Below are 11,338 nucleotides of genomic sequence, written 5' to 3'. Positions count from 1 at the left end.
CTGTGTGTACGTGTAGTGCAACAAAAAAGTTCAAAAAACGCGGGAATATCGCGGAAAACGCGGTCTTTTAAACAATCGCAAAAAACGCGGAAAAAAACGCGGCCGCGGAATTGCAATTTTCCCCGGGGACAGTAAGTCGCACCCCCTTTTTTACCCTGAATTTTAGTGTACAAAGGTGCGACTAAAAATCGGGGAAATACGGTATGTCACAACATTGGCATTAGGTGAGCCTTGTGTGGTTGAAAACATGTTGATTGGTTGACAGCATTGTATGTGAAGCTAATCACGTAAGACACGAACTGGTGGTGCGGTGGCTGGATCTCGTGCATGGTCGAAATTTCAGTGCCCGTGAACTGCCTTTTGCCCCAGGACTGAATTTTGATACTAAAGTTTCTGCAAATTTACTGTTCTCGGCCCATTTTCTCTGCGACTTCTTGAGCAGAATTCTGATTTTTTTCCCTGCGATTTTCCCTAGAGTGTTGTCAAAGTCATCATTGTCATGTACATGCACTTCGAAGTACAGTTGCAGGTCGCTTGTTCGACGTTCAGTCACGCGCTGGCAACACATACCAGTACACTGTACAGCCCTACGTCACGTGCCGGTACATGTATGTGCACAGTGAGCGTCATGAACGCTGCCTTTATGTAAAAAGGCTACCAAGTACACAATCATGTACATACAAGTCTGTCTACGTATGAATGTACCGTAGTGTCGGCACATAAGCCCGGTTTCAGTGCTGATCTTACTGATATTGGCATCTACAAGTTTGTACATGAATGAGCCGGGCGTGACATCACGGTAAGCATGATGATTGACGAATGCATCAAGCAAATAGAATATTCTAAGTCCAAGTCCAGTCTGCCACCTATCTGGGTATTGAAATCGACGAGTACCAAACGTTCAGCCAGCAAGTGGACTGAGTCAAGAAGAAGGATGGATGTAAGATGGGGACTCTTCGGAGATCATTGTCCAAGATGTCCCTTGACTGGTGTCGCCAAAGAAACGAAACAAGATCGAAACAGCTAGCTGTCCAGAGACGGAGTGTAAATTAGTAAAACCGTAGGTGTGGGGAGTCTGGGGCAGGGAGTCGTCAAATACCGTATTTGATGACTCCCTGGTCTGGGGCTTGTTTCCTTTTCTGACGTAAGATGGTCTACACTGTTTTGGGAAACTGGACATGTACAACAAGCATTACAGCACAAGCAACTCGTACCATCTGTATTTATCGGCGCACGTGCCGTACAGTACTGGATCAAAAGAGGATTCAAGATTACGCAACACCATTCATAGCAGCCAATACTGCTGTTGCCTACTAGTATTTACCGCTACATGCGCAGTACAGTACAGTTCTGGATCGAAAGAAGATCGAAGATTACGCAACACCATAATAGTGCTCTGAAGATTCGTAAAGTGGAAAATGGCATTGTTCACAAAATTTGCAAAATCAGCTAAACCTAAGGAAATTATGATGTGGTAATCTTCGATCTCTTGGGCGTGATGTTGGGAGAGACCAGAAATTCAGACAACTGGAATGAGAATATTTGATTGTTTTCATAGCACAAATAATTTATTAGCGTTTGAAGATGCACAGCAGACTTATCAGCAAAGGAAGCACATGGGCACGTACAGGGTACTACTAGCACAGGAAAGACGAATTCCACTATGATATCAACTGCACCTACTTGAGGTGACTAAAAATATAGCGAGCGGCCTGCAGAAAAACAACAGTCGATGCACACACACACACACACACACACACACACACACACACACACACACACACACACACATACATACACACACAGAAATACAATTGGTCAGTAAACAAAGGTTAGCAGGAGGTATATCTTCGATGATAACACATTAGTTACGGTTGTGTTCAAAGAAAGTACAATCTCAAGTAATATTGAACTCGGATGGTGAGCCAATGTCATTAGTCACACTCGCTGACTGTATAAGATCTGGTTACGTTGGTAGACAGTTAGTCAGAACTCCTAACATGTTGTCCTCCTTTTTTTTTAACCATATTAATCTCATGGTTGATAAATATGGTGGTAAATTATAACTCTTAACCAGCACCCACAGATCTGGGGTTGCGCAGGAACCGCCATTAGTTGACTCGCATGACAAGATTTGACACTGTACAACCGGTTGACTTACATGGCATAACATATACCGTAATGCCGTGTATTAAAGCCAGGCTTATTCCTGTAGAAGCCGATGTCAGGGCCAGGCTTTTATTCACACCAGGCTTCTATTCAAACCCGGTATTTCTATGTGTGTCAACATTAAAGCCAGGCATATGTGCTGGCAGTGTATCTTGAAAATCAGGCTTCTATTATGAGATAGGCTGTAATACAAGACACTACGGTACACAGACGTGAACAATAAACAGCCACATATTTGCTCTCTTCGCTCTACTCTAACACACGTGACAAGACAATGTTACAATGGAACATCACAAATCTGGCCCCTGTGGGACGAGAAATCTGGCCCCTGTGGAACAAGAAAACTGACACCGTTGGCGATGTGGTATCATGCATTTTGTATGCTAATATACATGTAGGGGTCTCGCTGAAAAACAGCTACATTTAGCAGTGCTCTGCAAAAGTGAGGTGGCCTGGTACTGAAACTGTCCCAAAAGACCACTGCAGCTAGGACCAAGAGTTCATAACCCCCAAGAGTGTGCAACTCGACTATGGGTGCTGTCCCGACAGAATTTCAAGTTGACATCACGTTTATGATGCAATGCGCACTGTACACGGATTATCAGACGAATCCGGAACCTGTGGTGGACCAAAGCCCATCTGATCCTGTACAAATTATTGCAAAGAAAAACGTGTCATGCTTTGACATCCGTACACATGTAATAAATCACTGGTGCAGGGAGCATTGAATCATAAATAATGACGCCAACTTGAAATTCTGTCAGGACAGCAGGGTATGTGGGAGTTGCACACTCTGGAGGGTTATGAACTCTTGCTAGGACCCTATGATGTTATTTCCAGTCAAATGACCCTGGACAAGGGGACCACCCATACACAGGGACCACATTTGCACGGTCCCCTGCGCTGTCGCCTCGGACAGGTTTCATTGCACAGTAAAAAAAAACCCAGATCCGGACCTCCCTAATATTGGGCACGTCCGTCTACCGGGCACCTGTCTGGACTAGTGCAAGATGCATACTAGTATGCATATACAATGCATGCAACAGATTTGATGTAGATCTGCTCATCCAGATGTGCCCCTGGGGCCCGTGGCCATACTCGGCAGTGTCCAGACAAACAAGATCGGACTGTACAGTAGGACAACATGAAAGCGCAATGTGAAGATGATTCATACAAGACGCGAAACTGCAGAGATTTAGAATTATACCTAAAAGGCACTTGCAGTGTATGTGACAGGAGACACAGGTCAGCTAATGGCACGACATAATTGAAACCACTCAGGCCTCTGCCCCCGAAGAACTTAGCACTGTAAACAGGACATCTTTGCGCCTGCTTTAGTCCAGGATTTGCGAGCACAAACCAATTGGAGGGTGAAAATGTGTCCGAATGAAATCAATCTTTGTGTGTATGGGTATGCATGGTGTGTATGTGTCGCGAATATAATGTGGCATGCATGGGTGTGCGAGAGAGAGAGAGAGGAGAGAGAGAGAGAGAGAGAGAGAGAGAGAGAGAGAGAGAGAGAGAGAGAGACAGACAGAGAGAGAGGGAGAGAGAGAGCGAGAGAGAGCGAGAGGGAGAAATAGAGAGGGAGGGAGAGGGAGAGGGAGAGAGAGGTAGAGGTAGAGGTAGAGGTAGAGGTAGAGGTAGAGAGAGAGAGAGAGAGAGAGAGAGAGAGAGAGAGAGAGAGAGAGAGAGAGAGAAAGAGAGAGAGAGAGAGAGAGAGGGAGAGAGAGAGAGAGAGGGAGAGAGAGAGAGGGAGAGAGAGAGAATATGCGTAAGCATATACACATGACTGCCGTCGCCATGCGCTATGTGGCTTACAGTAGAAGTGGCCATTCAGAGCCAGGGGATCAGATAGGCGTAAGTGTGCATTCACACATTTCACACACAGGAAATAAGGGTAAAATATTTTTTCGGTGAGATTTAAACTTCCGGTGGCTAGACAGACGATGCCAATGTTCTGACAAATGACAGAGGTCAGCTGGTCTGCCTAAGTGGCCCAGCATTCTTCGTTTAGTTTTGAACATTTCGCATTGAACACGCCGCCATCCCCGAGTGATTGGCCGGCTGTACAGAAAACTGGATCCGTGTGCAATTCTGTATACGAGGACCCTGACAGTGAAAACTTACAACACGACTTACATGTCCAATGCAAATAGATTTTGTCCATGTACTACGTACAAAAGAATGTCAGTGTGGCCGTGCACGCACTCTGGACAACTGGCATGACTCACAAGAGATATTGTGCTCTTTTCCAGAGAGTGCTATTTCTACTACTCCACTGCTCGCTAAAAACATGTTGGACGCGTACAGCATGAACAATACATCGTGTGATGTTACACGAAAGTTTTCGTCGGCGACGGTGCTGACAGCAAACACATGCAGAGTTTCACACTCCTAGGGAGGGAGGGGGTAACTCCAAGTAAGTAATGCGAGAGCACCCCACCTTGATTTTACAGCCCGCGAAAGGAAAATCCTATGTCAGAGTGCAACAACGTTTGTACGGTGTGAGAACCTTAGTGTACTACAGTCCATTTCAAAACTATAGACGCGTACCAAGGCAAAAACCGTTATGCCAGCATCTATACCACATAAAATCTGTGATCACTTTGTGCATACTTTTTTCCTAACTGGGCGTCTGTTATCCAATCGTTTAGAAACTATAATTATGAGAGTAATTGTGGAGCAGACCTGAGCAATATTCCGAAAACTATTCTCAAAAAGCTCCAGCCAAATTTGAAATAATTCAAAAACACTACGCGTCAAGTTTTGAAATGGACTGTAAGGTCATCACGCCTAGCATGTTTTTGTGTGGAGCTCAAAGGTATTTTAAACTGAGTACGGATTGAGTGCACAGCGTGCCATGTGTGTACAAGATACGAGTCGTATGACCTTCAGACAGGACACCACCTCCACAGCACGACCACGAAAGGACGAGTTCGTGGGGCGCTCTCGCGGTACTTTACAGTACAATACAAGTATCAACAACCAGGCATCAGAAATCATAGTCTATTAAAGACACGAGCTATACACACCCAAACTATAACACATACGTACAGAACAACATACGCATGTTTTGTTCAACCTGGCTACCGGTATTTCAGTTCTACAGCTGCAACGCTGCCGTCGACGTGAGAGCAATTACATGTACGTGTATCTTTAATTTCGCTTTCGAAAATAACATTTAATTTTGTTCTTGACAGGGTCCAAGCTAGAAACTCCCTTTGGCTCAAGCTGACAATCTGAGACTGCTGAGCAACATCTACCTACTCTATAATTTAAACAGACAACTGACTGCTAGCTTCGCAGTTGAAGTTTTAATGTTGTACACACAAACTCAAGGAACAAACAATTTGTGCTCAATTTTCGGTGTTAACAGTTAAATTTTCGTTTCTAATTGAGTAGAGAGAATTTTCCCGATGAATATGACACCAAAGTCAAAGTCATCCAAAAATACTTGCTTGGATCAGTACACAACAAACTGAGCTACTTACACAATTATCTACGCTTTCCACGAAATCCAAAAACTCCTCTTTGCAGGACTCCGACGTATTTGTTTTACTGCTGACTCGCTCGGCACAATCGTCATATCGGGCCTTCATTCTACTGCATAGAGCAGTGCGACCACACCTCTCCTTAACAGTATCCAGAGGGTCTACAGGGTCCTCCTCATCCTCCTCGTCTTCCTCGTCATCGTCGCCCTCCTGTTCGGCATCATCGTCTCCCTCATCACCCTCTTCTTGAACATCATCCTCTTCGTCCTCTGATTCCACAACTACGACTTCCTCCTTGGAAAGCAGCACACACGAATACCATAGGGAGACCCATGATTTTCATGGCTCGAACTTGCCCTGATCCAAATGAAGATGCCCTTACCTCCTCCGCGGCAGAAGCCTCCTCGGCACGAACTTCTTCACCTGTCGCCGCCATCTTCGTGATCTTCACAAACACACTGTGCACGAACCCAGCAACACAGCCGAGCGCAAAAGTTACTTGTTGCTTGTTTGATCTGCCTTGCGCCTCCCTTGAAATAGGGAGTTCAGTCACGTGACAGCACGGTGAAAAATCTTCGTCACGCGTCATGCATGCATTTATGACGTGAGCATGGCACAAAAATGTGCCACGTGGAAATATTGATTTTTTTTTAGACTTGTAGTTTGTTGAAGAAGGAGATGACAGCCATTTGACAGAGGAGATTTTTAGCTTTCGTTTGGTGTCTCACTCGAGGTCACAGTCGTGAGATGGGACTTCCCACGTCTTGCCGTAAAACTTTGAACGCGATTTTGATGTTGTTCCTTTGAGCGTTGACGGACGGTGATTCTTCCATCGTGTTCCTCGTCCCAAAATTAGGTAAGAACGATCGTCTTTCTTCATCTAGTTTGCAGCGGTTCCAGGCGGTAAGGAATATTTGTCTGCTCTGTATTTCTCTACAGCGAGAATTTGAATATTTGAATTCTTCATGGCCGATGAGGAGGAGAATAGCCCTGGACCTGCATGTCGGAGGCTTGGTATTTATTCAAGCAAACTGAGAAATGCGTTGAAATCAGACGAAGCTCTTACCTGTTTGAAGACGAGTGATTTTCCTGTCACCAACGATGTCGTTCTGGAGCTACTTACATTCAAAAATGCCTCGAAGTTTTCGTTCAACGATATGTTGAAATGGACTGGTTCTCTGATAGGTTCCAGTACCAACGATATTGCTGTTGGCACGTTTGCCTCTAGAGTCCGTTCTCTGCAGCAACGTCGAGCAAGGCTGCTGAAGGACAAAGCCAGCGATCAGATTGCTGTCCTACTGGCTGAGCCCTTTATACTACCCTCTCCATCATCCGGCCAGTCGGAGTCAGGTGAGCGTGATAGGGAAAGCACCTCCAGCACTGAAGTTGGTACAACAACTGAGCCTTTGGCAGCAGAGGTTTTCCAGGTGCAGAGAGAAGCTAAGGCACAGGAGGAATTAGTGGGATCTTTAAAGGAGAAAATGAAGGTTGGGCAAGGGAAGCTACGAAATGTTAAAAAGAAATTGGGACGTCGAGATGAGACAATCAGATCACTGGAGGCTAAGGTAGCTAGTTCAGTAGAGGCTGATATGGTTGAAGATGAGTATGATGAACAGGATGAACAGGGCAGTGAGGATTACATGCCTATGGTAGATGAGCTGAAGAGGAAGCTAGTTAACACGCAGCATAAAGTGTATTATTGGCAGAAGCGTGCGGGTGATTTAGATACTTCCAGAAGGGAACTAGAGCGTGAACTGCAGGAGAAGTCTTTGTTGTTGTCCAGAGCTGACGGCAGAATTAAGCAGTTGGAGTTGGAGGTTGATGACTTAGGTTCACAGCTGCATGAAGAATGTAGTGGCTCCATGATTACAACATTTTCTGGCAATGCGTACCTCCCAGAAGTAGTCAAGTGTTGTATGGAGTTGTTGGCATTGAATGTGGGCATATGGAATGTGAAATCGGTCATTGATTGTGTACTTCATAACCTAGTCAGCAAGAAAGTAGACAGACTCCCTAGTGTAGGAACTTTGTCTGGGATGCTGGTGCAGCTAAAATCAGTTAGTTCACAGCATGCAGCTGAAGTACTTTCTCAGGCAGAAAATACAACCTTGCACACTGATGGCACGAGTAAGTTTGGTCAGAAGTATGGTACCTACCAAATTGCCACTGAAAATCAAGTTTTTAGTGTGGGTATGGTAGATATGAAAAATGGCACGTCAGAGCACATCCTTGATAAGTTCAAGGAGGTTTTGTCCGACCTTCAGGATTCGTGCAAGGGTGTTGGCGAGTCTTGTGAAACTGGCAATAAGATTGTAGCGAACATCAAGAACACGATGAGTGACCGGTGTGTTGTACAAAGAAAGTTCAATGAGTTGTTACATGACTATCGAGAGAAGATTTTGCCTGATGTTGTTGCTAGCTGGGAGACATTGAGCAATGAGCAGCAAAGTTCATTTTCCAACATGAATAATTTCTTTTGTGGAATGCATTTCATTGTTGGCTTGGCCGACCAATCACAGATTGCAATGAGGAAATGGGAGGACATGCATTTTGGTGATCAGCCATTTGGTGCACATACTTTGCATGGTGTGTATGATACAGACGGGTCTCGGGTCTTCAGATTACTTCGCAATGCTGCAAATGCGTTTCAGAAACATGGGAATGAGCAGGCTGGGTGCATGCATGCCTTTCGTAGTTATGTGACTGACATGGGGGGAGTGGTGCCTTTGGCAGAGCAGAGAGGCAACCGCAGCTATGTTTGCTACTTCAATGGTGCTGGAGTGTATTACCTTCACGAGCTCATGACAACGTTCCTGCAGGATGTTCAGGCGGACCCCAACCAACTCCTCCGTGCTGTCAAGGCTGACCTTGCAATCCCAGAATTGTTATCTGGTGCAAGAGCCCTTGGAATTCTCTCCAAGCTCGTCATAATGCCATTGTGGAAGGCTTTGGAAAGCAAATCAATCTCCATCTCTGACATGTCCAACGTCTACAGTCAGCTCCAGAAGAAATTTGAGTACTGGACGAATGATTCTGCGGACCTCCTCGACGGCACCGCTCGGCCGTTCACAGATGCTTCAGTTTCCCTCACCGACCCCGTGCTCACTTACCTGCTGCAGCCCAGTCCGAGTGACACTACCACTGTTGAGATTTTGCAGATGTTATGCACCGTGTATGCTCGGTATACATCTAACCTACTCTCCGATCATCTGCCAGGCGGTGCGTTCCATAAACCTGACGAGGCAACCAGAGTGCAAACTGCCTCTGTCAGCAACACCAATGTCGTTTCTGAACGTGATTTCGCGCAACTGGATCGACTTATCCGAGAAAAGCCCAATTCAAGAACTATCGCGCTGGAGGGGATGATTATGTTTTCTAATAACAAAACCGCAGAATGGCTGACCAGTAAACCTGCCCAGGAACAAGCCGAAATCCTCCAAATGGCACGGCAGACAGCTCCAGCTATGCAGGAAGCCTTCAGGAAGCGCCAGAAGGAAATCCATGAGTACTGCGTTCAGCGACTTCGTGACAAAGCAAAGGAGATTGCAGAGAAGAGGGAGAAGGAGCTGAAGAGGAAAGAAGCTTTGACGAAAGATGTTGAGCGCTATGGTCTGTGGACATCCAGACAAGAAGTTGACGAAAAGGTTGCACTCCTGAGCACCATTGCAGCAAAGAAAGCGGCTTTGAAAGCGCAGCTGCAGTTCCGGAAAGTTGTCCTGAATCAGAAGGCATCAGGAGATCTCTTTGCCATGTCTAAGGGTGGAAAGCAACATCCTGTTCAAACACTGATCAGCCATCTCTGCGAGCTACTGAATGTATCGAACACTGCCAGCTCAGGTGCTGCTGCACCCGGTCAGGAAGCAACTCCGCTTGACCCAACCGGCCACACCAGCAGCTCGGCTCATGTTGCAGGCAGTCAGCACGCAACTCCCCTGGAGCCAACCACTTACACCACCAGTCCGGCTGATGTGGACAGTCAGCGAGCAGCTTCGTCAGAGCCAGCCGCCAACACCACCACCTCGGCTGACAATGTAGATTGCGAGCTGGAGCCAACAGCAAAACGGCTCCGCGTTGAAAATGAATAATTTTATTGTCCAAAGACATGGTCAAAGACATGGTCAAGACAAGTTTGTGGTTATTGTGTTGACTGTTTTTATTGTCTTTTTTGTGTCTTCCCCTCTTCCAACTGTTCTCTTCACTTTTTTCCTGTTCCGTTGCTATGGTAACAATGCTAGAATTTCCCGTTAACACTGTTAACCTACATTCCATTTTTGTTTTACCACGCTTGTGCAACGTTTTCACTCCATATTGTCATCATTGATATGTTTCGTTGCGTTTCTGCAATGTTGCTATGGGTTGCCATGGAAACAATACACGGCGACGTGCCGTCAGGTAGTTGTTGTACATAGAAATGTTTGTACATTATTGCTTATCATATAGGCCTGTCATTTGGGCTCTTTTCAGCGAACTTTTTGTTTTTGTCACTATGTCCCCTGGTCAACTTCCCCTGGGTCCGTTTGTCAGTTTGTGCCATGCGTGCTATACACGTTTACATACAATTCAACACAATTCTATGATGATTGGCACCACAATTGAAATGACTGTATCTCAGGTTTGCTTTGAGATTTTCACATGAAATTTTCTGTGTGCTCTTGAAAGACGTGCTTATTCGATTTCCAACAGAATTTTCCTGGGAATTCTGAATTTGATTTTTTTGCCTGAACTCCCTACTTGAAAGCGTGCATGGCTTGATGACTTGCGCTTGCAGGGTACCGGGTAGGTATTTTACTACTATCAGGAGTCGTAAAACTATGCCACGTAAGGCCGATTCCACACTACACCAAATCCTGTCTAAAAAGCCATTTTTCAGGCACTTTTCAGGCAAGTTGCCATGGCGATCACTTTGAGAAACGCGCGAAAGTGAAAAGTGCTTGTTGTCTACAAAGCAACACCAGCACCCTCTTTCAAGGCAACTTTTTGCCTTTTCAGGACACTTTCTGACTTCTTCAGCCTTTCGATTTTTTTCCGAATGTGTTCCCTGTCGTATCTTTCAGTTGTGGTGAGTTGTGAGCTGTCAACAATGCCTAGGGTCATTTTTAGCCAGGAGCTTGAGAGCAAGCTGATCGAGCTTTGGAGCGGACATTTGAGGCGACCTCCGGGCGGTACAGTTCGCAGGAGCTACGCCGGAGGAGATCGCCATCAAACTGAATTTGTTTGCTGAACAGCTCCGGGAGGAGGCAATCTATACTGCGTGGATCGTCCATTCCAAAATCGACAACATGAAAACGAAGGCGAAAGGACTGTACGAGACATACACAACGAAAACTGCCACCGGAAAGCCTGTTGGCGAGGTTGACAAATATTCGACTTATCATCTGGAATCCGCCTACATAGCGCGCGCTAGCGTGGTCAAATTTCAAGATTGGGCACGCGAAAATGGGTGATATTCGAGGATTTGGACCAACAAAGAGCCTCTCCACTACCGCCGTTGCTACATCAAGCACAGGAAAGCCTCACAGTCTAACCTTCAAAGCAAAGTCCCGTGATCGACACTTGTAGGTGTGAATGCAGCTTCACTTTATAAGCCACTTTATGCCTTCAAGGCAAAGCCACTTTCGGCGTAGTGTGGAATCGGACTGTCGTTACACTTTTTTAATTATTTTTGCAAATAAGAA

At 45.8% G+C, this 11,338-nt stretch overlaps 2 protein-coding genes across 2 annotated transcripts; one reads left to right on the top strand and one right to left on the bottom strand.

The window, feature by feature from the left end:
* Nucleotides 1-1,366: 1,366 nt before the first annotated feature.
* On the bottom strand, nucleotides 1,367-6,191 carry LOC135808683 (cytochrome b-c1 complex subunit 6, mitochondrial-like). Its single transcript, XM_065321905.1, has 3 exons — nucleotides 6,046-6,191; nucleotides 5,664-5,957; nucleotides 1,367-1,712 (listed from the first exon to the last, which is right to left on the bottom strand). The coding sequence occupies exons 1-3, from the start codon at nucleotides 6,097-6,099 to the stop codon at nucleotides 1,680-1,682; spliced, it is 381 nt and encodes a 126-aa protein (XP_065177977.1). The 5' UTR covers nucleotides 6,100-6,191; the 3' UTR covers nucleotides 1,367-1,679.
* Nucleotides 6,192-6,203: 12 nt separating this feature from the next.
* LOC135808682 (uncharacterized) lies at nucleotides 6,204-10,009 on the top strand. Its single transcript, XM_065321904.1, has 2 exons — nucleotides 6,204-6,519; nucleotides 6,603-10,009. The coding sequence occupies exon 2, from the start codon at nucleotides 6,629-6,631 to the stop codon at nucleotides 9,746-9,748; it is 3,120 nt and encodes a 1,039-aa protein (XP_065177976.1). The 5' UTR covers nucleotides 6,204-6,519; nucleotides 6,603-6,628; the 3' UTR covers nucleotides 9,749-10,009.
* The last annotated feature ends 1,329 nt before the right edge of the window (nucleotides 10,010-11,338 follow it).

The sequence above is a fragment of the Sycon ciliatum genome, chromosome 2 (genome assembly GCF_964019385.1).
Source record: "Sycon ciliatum chromosome 2, ocSycCili1.1, whole genome shotgun sequence".
NCBI lineage: Eukaryota > Metazoa > Porifera > Calcarea > Leucosolenida > Sycettidae > Sycon > Sycon ciliatum.
This window is presented reverse-complemented; position numbering and strand designations above follow the sequence as displayed.